At 32.5% G+C, this 21212-nt stretch overlaps 1 protein-coding gene across 1 annotated transcript in view; it reads right to left on the bottom strand.

Moving 5' to 3' along the window:
- The window catches only part of LOC135963397 (acyl-CoA Delta12-desaturase), a 39099-nt gene that overhangs the window by 3317 nt on the left and 14570 nt on the right, over positions 1–21212 (bottom strand). Inside the window, exon 2 of the mRNA XM_065515229.1 lies at positions 9993–10521. Within this exon, the coding sequence (XP_065371301.1) occupies positions 9993–10461 (469 nt within the window). The 5' untranslated portion in view covers positions 10462–10521. The remainder of the gene's footprint in view (positions 1–9992; positions 10522–21212) is intronic.

Below are 21212 nucleotides of genomic sequence, written 5' to 3'. Positions count from 1 at the left end.
CTTCATTGACTTGGTTTAAAACATGGCAAAAGGAACGACAAAGTATTATACAAAGACAATCAAACAACTGGAATATATTCCGGGTTATTGTAGAACTTGTGGATGTTTTCTGTCACTGCCTGAGGTTCCAAGATCGTTTTGGATCGTTTGGATGCAAATTAGAAAATATCTGCTGTTCCATCATTATAATAAAGTTCCTTAATAGCAAATAGAAGGTTACTTGTGATAGAGATTATTAACTTATTTTGTCTCCGCTGAGGCATTCATAATGGACTCATTACAGGTCTCCGAGTACCTCCTGTGAGCTTACAATTTTTTTTTCTCCATTATCCCTCTTGGGACCGTTTGACTTCCACAAAACATATCCATCTTATACGATTTGTTTGCTGTTATTTTTCGCGTATTTCCCATGTAGATTGCACTGCCGTAGTTATTGGAGTATCGTGCGTCTCCATATACGTTGTTGCCATTAGAACTAGTCTATTGTTATTTTAGATCAGTTCCGTTAAACGGTTGTTGTTCCTGCTAAGAAGATGATTGGTCTGCTGTCGCGGGTTCAAGGATACCGGTACGATGTTGCCATAAGATCCAGTCTATTATTATTTTTGCCTTGTGTCAGTTTCGTTAATCGGTTGTTGTTCCAACTAAGTAGATGATTGGTCTGCTGTAGCTGGTCTATAATAATGGGGCTGCCATCTGTCGTTGTCTAGAAACAACGTCCTCTGTGTATTTGGTGTAGTGGTGGGAAACCTTGCTTATTCTTTGATTCCTATCTTTTTCCCTGGGGGCTTCTTGGATGGATTGTTTTGAGGGGGATTAATTTTTAAAAACACGAAAACCATGATGAACATTTTTCGTCCTCTGCCAGGGATCGAACCTGGGGTGCTTGGTTTTGTAGGCAAGCACTTTAACCACTACAACACACAGAGGAATGGCTTCATACAATTTTTTGCAAAAATTATAAGGAGTGGTAGTAGAGCGCTGAAATTTGGCACCGATAATTATATGGACCAAACTAAGAAAAATATTAAATTTTATCAAAATCGACCACGCCCAACGCCCACTGCCCATACAAACCAAATAGATATTTTCGCATAAAATTGTTCCTATCCAAGTAAAAGTCTAGAAATTTAGTACATATATTTTCTGAAACAAAAGATGAACGTATGCTGTTTTATTAAAATCGGCCATGCCCACCGCATACCGCCCATGCAATACATTTTTGTGCAAAAATTATAAGCAGTGGTCGTAGAGCATTGAAATTTGGCACCGAGAATTATATGGACTAAATTAAGAAAAAAATGAAATTTTATCAAAATCGACCACGCCCACTGCCCATACAATCCAAATTGATTTTTTTCGCATAAAATTGCTTATATCCAAGCAAAAGTCCAGAAATTTGGTACATACATTTATTGAAACAAAAAAGGAACGCATGCCGAGTTTCACGAAACCCATACATAGATAAGAATTTTTTTGATATTTCGTTTATTATTCGAAAACTATTTTTTCTTTTAATTGAAACAAGACAATCCCACCTTTCATTTTATTAAAAAAACAGCTTGGGGGAAAGTGGGGCAACATTTTTTTTTCTCCATGGAAAATCAAAAATAAAATAATTTTTAGAGGCTTATAAATATGGCCATATCTTTTTAACAGTTTATGAAATCCCCATAATTTTTTTTTGGTATTTATGGAGAAATGCTATATTTGTGTTAAAGATAAATGGTATTATTAGGAAAATTATACATAAATAAACCACTGAATTGCGTGAAAATATAAGTAAATTATTGCTTAACACCCTTGCATGGACTTTACTTCAATTTTTTTAAAAAAAAATAAAATTTTTCTTAAAACTATCAGTGTACATTTCATCTTTAAACATTTCTCTACAAAACTGCATCATTTTATTTTTGAAATTAAGTGTTTGAAAAATTGACTTTTTGACACCAAAATCCCTCTGTACACCATGTCGCCATAAGCTTACATGAAACGCTTTCCAACATGGCCTGCTTTTAACCTAAATACAAAGGCTCGTGAAAGATACGTCCCTAAAAATACAAAAAGGTGTACTAATAACAGAGTGAATTCTATATTTTCGTTTATAATAAAGCTCTTAATCTTCATAGTAATAGATAAAGAGGCTAAAGGTATTTAGGAACTGCCTGAAAAAATATTTAAAACAGATGTACTGGATTCGGTCTAATCATGGAATTCAAACATCATAATGTTTTTTTATCAGAGACCGAAAATAACTTTTCTATACATCCAAGTTTTTCCGTTACAAGTATTTAAAAAAATGGAGTAGAATCATTGGAAACAAATCCTTAACATTAAGAAGAAAACTTATAATAGAATTTCCAAAATTTCCCAGGGTGTTCTAAAAAATCATTCCCGGAACATTTTTCCCAATTAGGAACCCTATTTGGTATATGTTTGAGAGTGAAAGTAGATGAGTTTTTATAATTTATTTATTTGTTCTCTCCAATAAAAATCAATAACAATTATGAACTTTCGGGTTAATAAACAAGACTGAGTATTATTCTATATCAAAGTTTATCAAGTCCATTAATAACGAAAAACCATTATCAGATGAACTGTTATTTAAATAGATTTCGATTAACCATAACTAAATAATGTTAAATTTAAATTATTATTTATTGATTATTTAAAATAAAATATAAAAACCAAACTAGTATATGCTTCACTTTTATAGAAATTAATTATTTCTTCGAGAATAAAAAAATACATTGGTTACAATACATTGATTATTTAAATGAAATTTAAAAAAAAAACTACACTCTCACACAAACTAAAACAATCAAATTGTTAATTATTGTGGTTAAAGTTCACATTTATTTTAAAACACACATAAATATACATTTTGCATATTTTTATTTATTTTCTATTGTATTTTTTCTTTATCAAATTAAAAAAAAAATATCACTAAAATTTTGTAGGTCTTAGATCACTCTCAACTATTACAACATCAGAAATGTTATTGTTGTGTCATCATTTAATTGTACAACAACAACAACAAGAGACGTAATATCCAAAAGGTGGGCTGTACTATTAGTAATGTTTATGTGAAAGTGAGGTTAAATGGAATACATACATACATTTTTAAGGTTAAATAGACTTTTTAGAGGTTAAGTTGAAATTTGAGAGCATCTTTAAAAAATTGTATTTATATTTTGTAAAAGAAACAGTTTCTTGCATGAATAGAAGTAATTTGTAACAGTTGAAAAATACAAATTTAGATAAGAATGCAAAATAAAACTGCTGTAAAAAATGTAAATTCAATGCTTTACTAAATGACAACAAAATAGCTAGCTAGCTGAAATTTTCCACAAATACTCTCTGTTGATAAGGATTTGTTTGGTAGTTCAAAATGGGCAAAATCGGTCCATGATTTCACAATTTTCTTCTTGAAAAATTGTGTCTGAATTACTATCCAATACGACTAACCTTTGTGCAGATCTTCCGATCGGAAGGCATCGATTTCAAAAGTTGGTTCACTTGACATGAAATCCTCCATATACTAATGTGGGTCTGCGACAAATAATTTGATGTGTCATAAACGAAATGAAAAACTAAATATACCCCCTAATCTACTTTGTTAAAAAAGTGAAATAAATTTATTTTGGTGAGATTTTTTAAAATTTTGAGGTTTTATTTTGAAACGTTTTTACAACATAAATTTATTCAAAGTACTGGCCATTGTTAGCTATACCCTTTCCCATTTTTCTGGCAACATATGAATTCCGAGCAAAAAGAAATATTCATCTTTTGAGGTCAAGAACGAATCAAGCCAATATGGGATACTCTGATCCAATGTAAAGCGTATCCCAGAGAGAGCGTTCTGCTTCGATCAAAACAAATAGTAGTCGGACGGGGCAAGGTCTGCACTATAAAGCGGGTGAGGCAAAACGTCTGATTTCAGAAGCTCATAATAGAGCTCCTACCAAATACCTTAGCGCCATGGATATTTTTCTTTGTTGTTGTTGTAGCAGTGTTTACTTCTTTTTTTTTTTAAACAGACACAAACTGCGAAGCGTTTTGCTTGTCTGCAGTTACACCCAGAGTCTCTGGCAGGAATCGAACCCGCAACCCTCAGATTAATAGTTCAGCACACTATCGACTGGTCTATCGGGGCACCCTGAGTTGACAGCCCTTGGCCGAGTGAATTCGGTTCTAGAGTCCCTACGCGGGAAAAATTTCCCGGAAATTCTCGGGAATATTTTTTTGATAATTTTCGGGAATTTCATCAAAAGTTTTCTTCTAAAATTTACAATTTTCAGATTCGTTTCGATGGCCAAATTTGTTGCTAATTGAATCATTTCATTATATCCATAGATTTTTTCGGTTCAGGCAACAGGTAGTCAGTTGGCAAAGAAGTATTACGGTTGAAATAACCGAATTATAATTTAAAGTTTATACTCTTCAAGGAATTATTAAGATGCCTAAGTTTTAGGGATATTCAATGAATATTATTCATATTTAGAGAATATAATAACAATAATAGTGGTTCAAATTTGTTTATCTACAATCAGATATGAAAAATGTCTCTAACTACGCATTTTTTTATAGATTTAACATAGTCGAAATTCGTAAGTTTTTTAATTAAACAAAGAATTTATTGATTTATACTGGTTAAAACTACGACTGTTACAATACCAATAAAATGCCACTATTAAATTAGAAACCCTATGCTGGACCAACATTGTACAACCAAATATTGTTATTTTTCCTTTAAAACCCTGGTACAATTATAAGTTAATTTATTCGAAAAAAAGTTAAAAATTTCCCGGGAATTCCCGGGAAAGAAAAAAGTCCGAGAAATTAGAAACCCTACTCGGGTCACTCCGGTGCGTAGAACCGGCTGTCGTGGGAATGGCTTTGGCTTTGGTGTCGATTTGACTGGTTGGCTAAGCTTCACATTTCATCGCAAGTAATGATTCGGTGCAAAAATTATTTTCTTTTGTAGCGTTCAAGCATCATTCCGACTTGCTAAATCGTCTTTCAAGTCTCTCGGCTTCCAATCGTGTGTTACCCAATTTCCCTGTTTTTGGATGAATCCTGCTATTCGCAGACTTTTCGAAATTGCAGCTTGAGTAGCATCCAATGATTTTTCAAGCTATTGATGAGATTTTCAACAATCTGCAAGGAGTAATGCCTTCAATTCTTGGTCTTCAAACTGTTTTTTGGCTGGTCTGCGCGATTTTTGCTTCCGTGGCAAAATTAGCATTTTTGAATTGTACAAACCATCTCTCGCACGTTGAAACACAGTCACCATAAGCTTTGCTAAGCAATCGGTGTGCTTCAGCGGCACTTTTTTTAAATTAAAGAAGTAAAGAAAAACTTCTCGCATATGACGCTTTGTTAGTATAAAATTCGACATTTTCGAAGCAAGAAAAAAACTTTGTTGTTGGCACTATAATTTTCAATAACTAAGTTAGAATAAATGACAGATATGTACCCTTCAAAATGACTTAAGAATAAGTTATTAAAAACAAAAACCGCATTCAAAAGATACGCCATCTATACACCCAATAACACATTTGAACAAAACGTGTTCATAAGTTTAGATAAAGCGAAATATAAGATGCGTTTTTAGTAATAATAAGCAGTGTATAGTTGATTGTCAATATCTCTAGGCTTGTCAAAAATTTGCATTAATTTTAGCCTTTGAATACGCGTAAACAATATTTATCTACAAACTATTTTAACTTTTTCCATAATGCTAGCTAGTAACATTAATGAAATACATACAAAGTTTTATCTATATTTTTCTTTCTTTATTATTTCTTATTTTGTACAAATAAGTATGTTGTGTTATAATAAAAATGGCTATAAAAAAATGTTCATTATGATTTAATTTTTTCTCCATACATATTTTGTAAATTATTTTAGTGCCTATACAAATACGAGTGTCTGTGTGGCATAAGAGTGATAATTGAAACTGTCTACAATTTAAAGCGTTAAAGAGTTGGCAACATTGTTCCACGATCAATGTTCAGTTTAAATATTCAGACATACAAATTCAAATAAATGTAGAGCATATAAGCAAATGAAATAAATATAACAGAAATAAGTGTGTAGAAAAGAAAGAAACTATAAAATAGAAAGAATATTTATTTATTAATGGAATTTAATTTAATGGTTTCCAATTAAGGAGTCTTGTTTGCTTATAAATTTATCACATGCCCACAATAATGATTGAATAGATGGAAAACATACATAAAATTAAAAAAATGATACATTAGATGTTCACGTGTTCTTGTATGTGTATTAAATTGTTTAGAGAATTTCACAAAATACTACATTTTGAAAATAATTATAAGATTTGATTTAGCTATGGCTATGGCTAGAGCAAAATTAAGTATGATTCTCTATTAAAGGTGTAATTAAAGTAGTTCCCAATTATTTCAGCTGGCGATTTAAGCCTTTAACATTCGAGACCAAAATTTAATGCAATCGACTCAGCATCAGACTCATATCGAAGCATAAAGCTGAGAAATATGCATAAGCGGCATATTCTAGTGATATTGATATTTCTATGGATATGCAGTCTTAGGGTTTGGAGGAGTCCTTTTACTAATCAGCCTAAATAGCAGCATGTTCCACTGAAAGATATATTCAGTTGGTATTACCACAGAATTATCTTTAACCAGACTATCAAAATATTATTGAAATATAAAATCACAGATTAAGTTTCATGCGAGGACTACTTTAGATTATGGATCAACTCTCACAAATTTTAGTTTCATGTAAATATGAGCCTTTTTAATCCATCACAATTAAAACATTCATGAGTATTAAATAGTATTCCAGGAGTACATTTGTAGGGAAGCTAAGTGTAATACTAGACCCTTCAAAATACGTTTCTATATAAAGAAACATATATGTTTCTTTGCTGGATCAAATAAAGCTTTGTAGCAATGAATTATTTATTTTCCAAGCTGCCAATAATAAACTAAACTGGAACTTGAAAAGCTACACTGCATTATACTGCTGCAAAATGGCAATTGACCTAAACTGGGTCATAAACCCGAAAACTGGTACACTGGCAATATGACTTTATTATCAAACGAACTCTATTCTACTCGGTTTGATGGTTAATGTTGCAGAAGAGAAATAAAAAAACTGGTTCAAACGGATTATGAGAATGGTGGAGATTGTGATAATAGTAGCATTTAGGAATACTTAATTTGAAGCAATGTTGACTATTCTAAATATGGTTAACACAAGATATATGAGGTTAAATGCAACGATATCATGGAAAGATAAAAATTGTCATCATACCTGTTAACTGTGCGATACCAGAACCAGGTTTTAAGAAAAATGTTAGTTGACAATGGTCTCCACCATTCGGAGAGTGTCATCCAAATATTCACTGACGGATCAAGATTACAAAATTAGGTCGGTTGGAGCTGCTGAATCTGAGACTGACTCTTAGACTGTCAGACACGGTAGCATAATTTAAGCTGAAATAATGGCTATAAACGTAACATCGAAAATCGTCTAGAAATAGAGAAACATTCATCGATTTCCATTTCATGGGTTCCTGGACACAAGGATATTGAAGGTAGTAACAGGTCTGATGCACTTGCGAAAGCCGATATCACCATAAATTCGAATGAATTCAGACGAGATAGTAGCATGAAGGGAAAAGAACCGTTTTCACAAAAACTTTATTTAAATGTCATGGAAAGATGGGAAAGAAAATCCTCTTACAAGGCATATACTTCATTAATTTCAAAAAAAGTGCAAAATGAAGAATGTGTTCCATCAGTTTCAACGTGCGAGAGAGGGTTTGTGTGGTTCAGAAGTGGTGATTTTAACACGGAAAGCAAAGGTCGCCCAGGCCAGCAAAAAAACAAGAATTGGAAGCCTTTCTTCATGAAGATTGCTGTAAAACTCAACTATTGCTTGGAAAATCATTGCAAGCAATTTCAAAACTTGCGAGCAGCAGGATTCATCCAAAATCCGGGAAATTGGGTATCATGCGAATTAAAGAAGAAAGAACTTGAAAGACGATATTCCATGTACGAAATGATGCTTGAACGCTATTTTTACACCGAATCATTACATGCGATGAAAAATGGATCCGTTACGTTAACCCGAAGCATAAGAGATCGTATGTAAAGACCGGCCAACCAGCTGAATCGACACCAAAGCCAAATATCCATGGCGCTAAGGTAATGCTCTGTATTTGGTGGAACCAAATATTATGAGCTGCTGAAATCTGGCCAGACCATCACAGGGAACCTGTACCGAATACAACTGATTCGTTTGAAGCTAGCATTTGCTGCAAAATTACTAGAATATTCGGCCAGACAGGAAACTGTAATATTGCATCATGACAACGTGTTAAAAATAATATAATAGTGAGAGAGTTCAAAAAAGATGATGATTGATCCAATATGATATTTTGTGTGCCTAATTCTACGGTCAGCTACATGCTAAAAAATAAAAACTGTGGAAACTATTCACTGAGGCAGTCTACCAAAATACACAACAGCTGAGGAAGATGCACGGATTGTGAGAGAGTTCAAAAAGGATCCATATACGTCAGCTTCTAGAGTAATAGATTCTCTCAATCTAGAGTTAAGTCTACGGACTGTATAAAGAAGAGCAGTATCAGCAGGAAACACGTTAAGCTCGCCTTTAATTTTCTCGAGAATCCTTTAACTTTTGGACAATGAAATGCCGTTTAATTTTCCGATGATTCTACATTTAATTTGGCGTATTTTGATGGAATGGGGATGAGAATTATGACGACGTACGAAATCCCAAATACTGTACTGGAACAATTAAGAATGGAGGCGGACATGTTATGTTGTTGGGTTGTATTTCTGGTGAAAGCCTTTACACAAAATTGACAAGCAACTGCTTAAAAATATTTTGCTGGAAAAGATGCTGACTCATGGAATCATGGATATTTCAACATGACAATGACTCTAAACTCATGCAGTGGACAGCACAGTCACCTGACCTTAACCTAATAGAAGATGTATGCGAAGTAGTAAATAGAAAAGTAAATCGGGAATTGGCACATCGAGATCCAAACAAATTATATCAAGCTATATTGTAGTCAGTGGAATAGATGACCATAGTCCAATGACTACAATATAGAATCTTATTAGTTCTATGCCTAAAAGAAGTGCGGTAGTTTTGAAGAATTGCTGTTGAGCAACAAAATATTAGTATCACTTGTCTACCAGTTTTGCCCAAAGATGATGCACTTTTTTTATGGGCCCCCAAAAATTTGGGATCTCGCGAGGCTCATAACTTCCAAACAGTTCGAAATTTAGATTTACTCTCTGAGGCAAAGTTGTAGCGTTTGTGATAGAGAACAAAAATAAAATCAAAAAACTTCATCTTCAAGATCAAAATCACAAAAAACATTCGATTTTTTTACGTTTTTCCCCCTGTTCAGGTCTATAGGTAACAAACCGTTCAAAATTCAAGGAAATAATCAATTACAAAAATGTACCTAAGATCTCAATTAACAACTTTCTAGAACATTTGAACTTAGTAGGAATGATTTTTAACACCGTTTAGGTAGGCCCATATAAGTTAGTAAGAAAAAACTAAAGGAATTAAATGTTTTGGGCCATAAACTATTAAATAATTATAAACTAAAGCATACTTTTAGGCAGTTTAAAAATGTATTTCTAAATTTATTTCGAGTTTTTTGCGGTTTTGATCTTGAAAATTATGTTTTTGATTTTATATGTTCACACTTTTTGTTCTTTATGACTAGGGCTACAACTTTGCCTCGGAGAGTAAATCAAAATTCCGAACTGATTGCAAGATATGAGCCTGAGAAAATTAAAACTTTTTTGCAAAAATGACACCGAGGCCCCAAATCTTTGGGGGCCCATAAATAAAAGTGCATGACTTTGGTCATTGGACTTGTGATTTCATTTCATTAAGATTACTTATAACTTAGTACTAGAAAATATTTAAAATTTTCCTGTACTCACCCCATAAAAACGTATAAAACTTGGCGGAGAACAGCAGATAGAAACCATAAAGAGCACCCACATGCAAAAATAATTGTGCTATTAAATCCAACCATCGTATTTCTGGTTTAAATTCCTTCTCGGCCTCATCCATCTTTTGTTGCTGCTTTAGTGTCTCTTTGGCTTCAGCTATTTCTTTGTACACAGCATTCTCCTCCTTATAACCTAAATTATCGACTAAATCTTTGGATGCTGTTGCATTTTGTGCATCAACTGTTGCTGTTTTGCGCTGTTTAATACTGTTGCTATTGACTGTGGTAGTGTTGCCATTGCAATCACTGTTTTCGGTTTTCTGTTTGTTTAAATTCGTACCACATGCGGATACATCACCGTTGGCGGTGGCGCCGTTGCCAGCGGTACATGGACTAGACGAACATGCTGTTGAGGTATTGTTACCGTTAGCTGATGACGTGGGTGTTGAAAGGCACATTGTGTCACAGTGTATATTGTGTGGGGTAGTTGGGGGTTTTGGAGAGAGGAGTTACATTAACTGGAAATAAGAAGAAATTGGAAATTTGTTATGACGGAAATTAACTATTATTAAAAGCGAATTGTTAATTATATTAGTTGTTTAAAATGAAAATTACAAGTTCTACTGCACTACAAAATAAAATCATGTCTATTCCATAAAAATATAATTTATTAAGTCATTTTACTGGGTGCAATAGAACTCATATATAAAGTAAAAAAAAAACATAATTATAGATTTATAACTCTTCCATATTCTTGGTAAAATAAATGGCCAAGAAACTAAAAAAACAAATCAACTGATAAGAAAACACCTGCTTATCTTTTGACAAAACTACGCGGAATGAAAAAATAACGCCATCATAAATACAACCCAACCAACCAACCCGCCACCACTATTCGTTCCATTAGTTACTCGAAATTATAATCTATTGGATTTTTATCTTTAAATGGAAAAAAAGCATAAAGACATGCACACACTAACATGACAACCACTCTAATAAATCACAGACATTGGACACTAAAATAATTATTTAATCGATTTTTGGTAAAAACCCCAACAGAAAGAAGCCAACCAAAAAAATAGATAGAAGCAAAGTCCTAATTCATATAGAATTATCCTTTTGGTATTTAATGTTACGCTAGCAATTTGCAAATGTAAAATTAAATCTAAAAAATAGACATTTATAATGAATATTTATTTTAGATTCACCGACAGACATTCAGATACATTCAATTCAGTTAATAATTAGTTGTAGTGTGACCCATTAACTACAACTAAAAAGGTATTCATTCATTCTGTTAGTTACTTATTCACGTGTCAATTTTGTGTTTTTTGTTGTTGTTTGTTTAGAATTCTCAGTTTTTTTATGACTAATAACGGTGTTTGTTTTTTAACATTATAATAATGACTTATTTCACTACACGTATTCCAGATAGTTTGCATATACATAGATACGGATAGACAGACGTACACAAAAATATATAAATAATCGACTTGGCAACTAAATGCTCATTTTCAAATGCTTTGTATGTATTTAGAACTAAGTACGATAGTTAAAAATCTAAATTTTAATGATAATTTGTATATATACAAATTCTCAGAAATCTGTATATACAGGGTGGTTTATCCGTGCTAAATCTTGACTGTCAGTATCATACTCCGCGGAACCAAATGATTCACTTTACACTTGTACAACGTTGGAAAATATTGCTAATTTATTTCGGTATTGATAGGCTATTCTCCACAAAATTTCTCATAACTTATAAACACATAAGACACAAGGATATATTTGTTAACCTTTGACCTCCAATTGACAAGTGATTTATGATGAAGTAACGCTAATTTGTAACGGTAATTGCTGTTATTTTGGTAACTTAGACCCCTTTCACACTAGGCAATTTAGTTGCGCAAGTCTCTTGTGTTTGTAGATGCCAGAGGTAATGTCGGGTTAAGCAGAAGAAAATTTTACATGCTGTTTTGTTGTTGGGCAAGAGACTTGCGCAACTAAATTGCCTAGTGTGAAAGGGGTCTTAGCTTAGCGTTAATGGTGATTGTAAATAAAAGCAGTTTAGTAGTTTAAAATTGTAACAACTCTTTATTTATTAATTTTTTTTTTTATAAAACCCAAAATGTGCCATTTATTTTTTTTTCTCAAAACCTTAGGTCTATTCCTTTAATAGCTTTTTGGTCTCTTAGTGGGATGCGAGTGGATATATATAAAAATAAATGTTTTAACACAAAAAATTTATGTCTTGAGTTACAATTATATGAAAAAAAAGGTACAAATTTGTCAAAGGGGCAAGTTTGTGGAACTTCTGAGGAGTAAATATAGCCCATTTATATATTTTTTTTTTGATATTGGTGAAAACGTTATGACTTGAGGATTAATATTTTAGTAAAATTAAATAATTTTATAAAATTTTGGGACTTTATTTACCTTAAAAACTAAAAAAATTATAATATGGTGATTTTCCACGAATGAAAATATAAAATTTGGCTTAATGTAAAATTTTAACAGTTAAATATATCATAACAATATTTGGAACCAATATAGACTCAAATATCCTTAAATCAATGGCATTAGAATTTTTGAAATTTTTTATTTTCAAATACCGAAATTCCTAAACCGTGGAAAATGTGTTCCAAAATCTGATTTTTTTTAGAAAAGTGCCTACTGTGACGTTATTTACCGTGTGATAGTAAAAACATTTAGTAAGTATTTAAGAAACATATGGGGTTATACAAAATGCAGCTTTTTCATGGATCGGTTTGCCTTTTTAGAATTTTTTACTCAAACCGAAATATTTTATTAAAATTGGCCAAGTTTGGATAGGTCTGGGGGATAATATGTCCGCTTAAGTGAACCAAATTTTTCTTTACACCCTTTTGCATTAAGTTATCTTTCCGGATCACATAAAAATTCTATATAGTCCCGAAGAAAATTTGTTTCTACAAAAAAAAAATATATGGGCTTTTTTGGGTAAAAACGTAAAAAATACGACCCTTTTTACAAATTCCAACTTTGGATGCGTATAACTTTTTATAGGGAATAGATAACTGTTAGCAAGTTTTCTTTATTTTATTTAGAATTTTATCGCCAATATAGCTGATATTTTATAAATAAATTTCGGTTCTCCGTAGGACCGCCATATCTAAAAAACCATAAAAAGAGCGAGCAAAATTAAAAAAAATAAATCAATAAAGCTGAATATCTCTTCAACTAATAGAGATATCCTACACTTGTAAGCGTATTTTTTGTAGACCTTCTCAAGGACTATTTATATTTATATTAGTTCATCATAAATGGATTTTTGGCAAATTTTTTAAAAAAATTGAGACCCGAGGTGACCAACTTTGAAGGCTACGCACTGGCCCCCATTATCGCTAGGAAGCTGAACAAATGTAAATCGACTGTGAAATTTCGTAACAATATCTCCAATAGTTTCCAAGATACCGAATTATTTCCAAAAAAAAAAATTTCTAAACCACTGTTCGATCTTGTTGAAAAATTGTGTCTGAATTACTGACTACTGCAACAGCAATCACTATTTATGCACAGCAGGCGCGGATCCAGGTCAACCCTTTGGGGGGGGGAATTAAAATTTGTTCTACATTTTTCTTTTTATTCCTTTTTTATATGAAAACTTTTCTGTTTTTGGGGGGAAATTTCCTATTTCACCCCCTCTGGATCCGCGCCATCTTTATCCGAGTAGCCTAAATTGTTCTTAACAGTCAAAACTCGTATATTCGAATTCTAGAGCTTTCGACGTTAATGTTAGCAGCTTAAACATTTAGCGTTGCCATACTTGCAAACAATGCTAATAACAACATTGTTGATAAGTGGATGTTTCTACTGATGGACATGTTTATAAACATGATGAATGTTGCAGGCTATCGTTACAGACCGTTAAATTCAAATCGCTATTTCAAATTCGTAACACTATATTTTATTATGAGAAATGTGATTGGTTACGGGTTCTAGTATCCACGTTGAAAGGACTCTGTTTAATAGGAAATCATACAAGGAGAATGAATCTTCCTGTCATGATGAAGACAAGGAGAAGATGGTCGAACACCTCCTCCGTCTTTATCCTGCTCTATCGGGGACTAGGTCTTAGATACTGGAGTTGAGTTCTGATTGGAGGAACTTATCATGCTCTTTCTAGAATATCACAAAGGAACCAATTTATGGAACTAAGTGAGCCAGCTATCACTTAACTAACCATGACAATTGTGTCTCCCAAACTATTCGTTTATTCAAAAACGTTTAAGCCGAAATGAAGACTGTCCCAATAGATTGTAAAATAAGATTTCTTGTGGGTTTAAACAATAAACGATGGCAAGAGGTGTTGAGATATATATAATGATGGTCACGACCATATTGAAATCGTTAGTTATCACCGCACATCTTGAAAGTGAGAAGTCAAAACAAAATGAATGTGGAAAATCCCAACATAGGACGATCTTTCCTCTTTATGCCTGTTTGTTGTTAAGCACTAGATTACATACAACTCCAATTAAATGGATTTATTCACCAGCAATGCGGTAAGACTAGCGCTCTCTGAATGCTGGAGATCAAGAACATATCGACAAGCACGGATCTTGGATATGTTTTCCTAGCTCTCACATCAAATATCAGACTACATAACGCCTTTGAGAACTTTTAGATAATGTCCAATGTTCTTATTCATTTCAAACGTAAATGGAGGGACGAAAACATGATAAATGGATATGACACGGATGGTTTGATTTTGAACTTTGGTTTAGGATCTGATGATTTCAGGCTTATATATTGGCGATTTGGCAAATATGAAAAGTTGTTCCCGAAAAGAAAATTCAAGAGATCAGTGGAATCTTTGTCTCCTATTATACAGGTATCACAACCAGATCATCAGCGGTGTCAATATAGCCATGTCCATCTGTCTGTTGGAATCCGCTTTCCGAAGCCCCAAATAACATACTTGATTGATACATTATTATATGCGCTATACTCCAACTTAGGATGCTATTTAAAATCGATAAAATTGGATAGGAAACAGTGGATTGGAATGGTTTAATATGGACAGGGATTCCAAGAGTGTGATATGACAGTTTGATTAGGTCTCTCCAATACGTTTTTCCAGCGTAACTTATAGGGTAATGAGTAACTTAAACCAACCAACCATGACAATCTAATGGCCTCTGGTGTACATACAAATAATATTTCAACGGGATCCGGAGCGAATTAGTATGGCTATTTGATTAATTATTGAAATTGGAAAATTTTGATGTGAAAAAAGTAAAATTTTCAGCAAAAAACAGACCATTCTTGGATGAAATAGAAATTATGAAAGCAAGATTAGGTACCGATTTGAAACGATAATTACAGTTATTTCAGTAACGATGGCTTAGCGGTAACGAAAGTCGAACTGAAAATCTATTAGAATTCCATCTCTGATTTCTGTTTCACTATTAATATAATTTTCAATTAAAATTGTAATATGTTCCCCTACATGTTTGTGTATGTAAAAGCACTCTAAAAAGAATTATTAATAAACATTTAAATAAATAAACTGTGTAGGATGTTAAGTACACATGTCAGTACAAAATTAAATAAACGTAGTTAAATATTGGCGGCAAAAACAATTCTTTATTGAACCTCACAACATACATATTTACAATAAATATTACGCTACGAGCATTTAGTTCTACAAAACATTTGTAGAGCTCGCATCTCTATTCATTTTATTGTCGTCAATATCGCAGTTTTACGATAAGAATTACAAGTTTATTATGTGTGTGAAGATAAATTCGTATTTAACTAGCACAGACAAAAACCACATTTTTTAACATTTCTCATTTTACAGTCAACAGAGCACTGTTAATCACTTAACAGTCTTGATAACTGAATTATAATACAAAAATACGTCTGAAATAGGTATCAGAAATAATTTCAGAAACAATTTCAGAAATATAAAAAATTAAAAAAAAATATTTCAGATGTTTCTTTTATAATAATATAAAAAAAAACATTTTGAAAAAAGTGACTTTTATGATGAAGTTCAGGCGAATTTGGAAAAATATGGAGTTGCACACGTAACCCACTATATACGAATGGTAGTCCAATGAGTCCTAAATGCGACTGCATAAGTCGAATTTCTGAAATAATTTTGGAATTTGAGAAAAACAGTTTTTAAAAAAAGTCTATTTCGAAAAAAGTCACTTTTATGATGAAGTTCAGGCGACGAATTTGGAAAAATATGGAGTTGCACACGTAACCCACTATATACGAATGGTAGTCCAATGGGTCCTAAATGCGACTGCATAAGTCGAATTTCTGAAATAATTTTGGAATTTGAGAAAAACAGTTTTTAAAAAAAGTCTATTTTGAAAAAAATCACTTTTATGATGAAGTCAGGCGACGAATTTGGAAAAATATGGAGTTGCACACGTAACCCACTATATACGAATGGTAGTCCAATGGGTCCTAAATGCGACTGCATAAGTCGAATTTCTGAAATAATTTTGGAATTTGAGAAAAACAGTTTTTAAAAAAAGTATATTTTGAAAAAAGTCACTTTTATGATGAAGTTCAGGCGACGAATTTGGAAAAATATGGAGTTGCACACGTAACCCACTATATACGAATGGTAGTCCAATGGGTCCTAAATGCGACTGCATAAGTCGAATTTCTGAAATAATTTTGGAATTTGAGAAAAACTGTTTTTAAAAAAAGTCTATTTTGAAAAAAGTCACTTTTATGATGAAGTTCAGGCGACGAATTTGGAATAATATGGAGTTGCACACGTAACCCACTATATACGAATGGTAGTCCAATGGGTCCTAAATGCGACTGCATAAGTCGAATTTCTGAAATAATTTTGGAATTTGAGAAAAACAGTTTTTAAAAAAAGTCTATTTTGAAAAAAGTCACTTTTATGATGAAGTTCAGGCGACGAATTTGGAATAATATGGAGTTGCACACGTAACCCACTATATACGAATGGTAGTCCAATGGGTCCTAAATGCGACTGCATAAGTCGAATTTCTGAAATAATTTTGGAATTTGAGAAAAACAGTTTTTACAAAAAGTCTATTTTGAAAAAAGTCACTTTTATGATGAAGTCAGGCGACGAATTTGGAAAAATATGGAGTTGCACACGTAACCCACTATATACGAATGGTAGTCCAATGGGTCCTAAATGCGACTGCATAAGTCGAATTTCTGAAATAATTTTGGAATTTGAGAAAAACAGTTTTTAAAAAAAGTCTATTTTGGAAAAAGTCACTTTTATGATGAAGTTCAGGCGACGAATTTGGAAAAATATGGAGTTGCACACGTAACCCACTATATACGAATGGTAGTCCAATGGGTCCTAAATGCGACTGCATAAGTCGAATTTCTGAAATAATTTTGGAATTTGAGAAAAACAGTTTTTAAAAAAAGTCTATTTTGAAAAAAGTCACTTTTATGATGAAGTTCAGGCAACGAATTTGGAAAAATATGGAGTTGCACACGTAACCCACTATATACGAATGGTAGTCCAATGGGTCCTAAATGCGACTGCATAAGTCGAATTTCTGAAATAATTTTGGAATTTGAGAAAAACAGTTTTTAAAAAAAGTCTATTTTGGAAAAAGTCACTTTTATGATGAAGTTCAGGCGACGAATTTGGAAAAATATGGAGTTGCACACGTAACCCACTATATACGAATGGTAGTCCAATGGGTCCTAAATGCGACTGCATAAGTCGAATTTCTGAAATAATTTTGGAATTTGAGAAAAACAGTTTTTAAAAAAAGTCAATTTTGGAAAAAGTCACTTTTATGATGAAGTTCAGGCGACGAATTTGGAAAAATATGGAGTTGCACACGTAACCCACTATATACGAATGGTAGTCCAATGGGTCCTAAATGCGACTGCATAAGTCGAATTTCTGAAATAATTTTGGAATTTGAGAAAAACAGTTTCGTATATAGTGGGTTACGTGTGCAACTCCATATTTTTCCAAATTCGTCGCCTGAACTTCATCATAAAAGTGACTTTTTCCAAAATTGACTTTTTTTAAAAACTGTTTTTCTCAAATTCCAAAATTATTTCAGAAATTCGACTTATGCAGTCGCATTTAGGACCCATTGGACTACCATTCGTATATAGTGGGTTACGTGTGCAACTCCATATTTTTCCAAATTCGTCGCCTGACTTCATCATAAAAGTGACTTTTTTCAAAATAGACTTTTTTTAAAAACTGTTTTTCTCAAATTCCAAAATTATTTCAGAAATTCGACTTATGCAGTCGCATTTAGGACCCATTGGACTACCATTCGTATATAGTGGGTTACGTGTGCAACTCCATATTTTTCCAAATTCGTCGCCTGACTTCATCATAAAAGTGACTTTTTTCAAAATAGACTTTTTGTAAAAACTGTTTTTCTCAAATTCCAAAATTATTTCAGAAATTCGACTTATGCAGTCGCATTTAGGACCCATTGGACTACCATTCGTATATAGTGGGTTACGTGTGCAACTCCATATTTTTCCAAATTCGTCGCCTGAACTTCATCATAAAAGTCACTTTTTTCAAAATAGACTTTTTTTAAAAACTGTTTTTCTCAAATTCCAAAATTATTTCAGAAATTCGACTTATGCAGTCGCATTTAGGACCCATTGGACTACCATTCGTATATAGTGGGTTACGTGTGCAACTCCATATTTTTCCAAATTCGTCGCCTGAACTTCATCATAAAAGTGACTTTTTTCAAAATAGACTTTTTTTAAAAACTGTTTTTCTCAAATTCTAAAATTATTTCAGAAATTCGACTTATGCAGTCGCATTTAGGACCCATTGGACTACCATTCGTATATAGTGGGTTACGTGTGCAACTCCATATTTTTCCAAGTTCGTCGCCTGAACTTCATCATAAAAGTGACTTTTTCCAAAATAGACTTTTTTTAAAAACTGTTTTTCTCAAATTCCAAAATTATTTCAGAAATTCGACTTATGCAGTCGCATTTAGGACCCATTGGACTACCATTCGTATATAGTGGGTTACGTGTGCAACTCCATATTTTTCCAAATTCGTCGCCTGAACTTCATCATAAAAGTGACTTTTTCCAAAATAGACTTTTTTTAAAAACTGTTTTTCTCAAATTCCAAAATTATTTCAGAAATTCGACTTATGCAGTCGCATTTAGGACCCATTGGACTACCATTCGTATATAGTGGGTTACGTGTGCAACTCCATATTTTTCCAAATTCGTCGCCTGAACTTCATCATAAAAGTGACTTTTTTCAAAATGTTTTTTTTTAATATTATTATAAAAGAAACATCTGAAATATTTTTTTTAATTTTTTATATTTCTGAAATTGTTTCTGAAATTATTTCTGATACCTATTTCAGTCGTATTTTTGTATTATAATTCAGTTATCAAGACTGTTAAGTGATTAACAGTGCTCTGTTGACTGTAAAATGAGCAATGTTAAAAAATGTGGTTTTTGTCTGTGCTAGTTAAATACGAATTTATCTTCACACACATAAGTTTATTTAACTGTTTACACAAGATAAGCAATTTTTCTAATTTATAGATGGGAGTGTGTTTGTGCTTTTTACCGGCATTTTAAACTTAATAATAAAACACAAAAAAAAACTTCAAAGCCGATACCATTGATGTGTGGTTTTAAAACACACGTTGAAATATTTCTTTAGGGATATGAAGAAATTGAGCAATGGGGAAGGTAAACTTGCACAAATACTTGGTTTAATTGTATTTAAACGTTATTAATGTTTTGAAGCATATTTTTCTATATCTGGAGGAAAAATAAGGTTTCGATTTCATTTTGACATAAAAGTAATATGTTCGATAAGAGTGTTATTAATATGTATATCTAATTCTGATGAGATAGTTTAGAAATCTGTCGAAAAAAATTTCTCATTTTTAGTTAGATTCCATTGTCAGCCGCATATCAATCTTTAGATTCATATGCTTTGGTTGCCTTACCCTAGAATTATGTTATCAAAAAAAGTCAAGCATTTTCATTAGGAATGGGTCTCGGTTAGTCCGAGATCTTTGAAAGATCTTACAGGCAGAAAAAACTTCTCAAATAATGTATCGCCGCTTCCTCTTCCTTAACATTTTGAAAACGTTTGCAGTAGTCATTACAGATTAGACTAATTATCTTGACATGCTTCAAACACAAAGAATTAAATTTAAATTTCCTAATTCGAGTTAACAACCAAACCACCACGTTGCACGTGATCCGTCAGATCATGCAATAAAAAGTTAAAAGTTTCGTCTACATCGACCAGACAGTGACCAATCACTGTCATTACATTAAGCAGTCGATCATGCGAAACGTATATCAATGTTAAAGATCGACGACTGTCATATTCATATCCATCAATTATACGATAAAATCAATATGTCAACCTCATCCAAGAGCGAAACTCTCCTTTTAGGCAGTAGAATGTCTCGCTATCTTGTTCAAAAATGACAGGTGTTAAAGGAAAACATGTCATATAATGTTGTCCCGGAATATAGACCCCAATAATAGATTTCAGGACGGCCTGACTGTCAGTGTAAATTCAAATATTATTCCCTTATACACACTAGCAATTCGCATCCCTCTGATTGTTCTGTGTTCCAGTACAGATTCGAATTCCGAATAACTCCCAGATACTTTGCGCTAGCGGACATCTTATTTCTATGTCACTTAGATCTCGTTTTTTCTGGAGATCGATTTTTGGTTAAAAATATGAATGACACAGATCGAGCTCCTTTTCTCGATTAAACGCTTATAAACAAAGTTATTAAGGCTTTTAGGTTTTTTCATATAAAAAATATGAGTGATCGAGATTATTTTTTTATATTAAAAATCGATTTTTGGTCAGAAATATGAGTGATCACATATCGATCTCATTTTTTCATATGAAAAATTGATTTTGGGCGATTAAACGCCCATAAACAAAGTTATTAATGATTTTAGATTTTTTAGTTTTTTCATATGAAAAATCGGTTTTGGTAAGAAATATGAGGGATCACAGATCAAGCTTCTTTTCTCTATTAAACGCTTATTTGCAAAGTTATTAAGGATTATAGATTTTTGAAGTTTCTCATATGAAAAATTGATTTTTGGTCAGAAATATGTGTGATCACAGATCGCGCTACTTTTCTCTATTAAGTCAATAAGATCAGTGTTCGCGGGGTTCATACTAATCCCATTGACAATTTC

The sequence above is a fragment of the Calliphora vicina genome, chromosome 1 (genome assembly GCF_958450345.1).
Source record: "Calliphora vicina chromosome 1, idCalVici1.1, whole genome shotgun sequence".
NCBI lineage: Eukaryota > Metazoa > Arthropoda > Insecta > Diptera > Calliphoridae > Calliphora > Calliphora vicina.
This window is presented reverse-complemented; position numbering and strand designations above follow the sequence as displayed.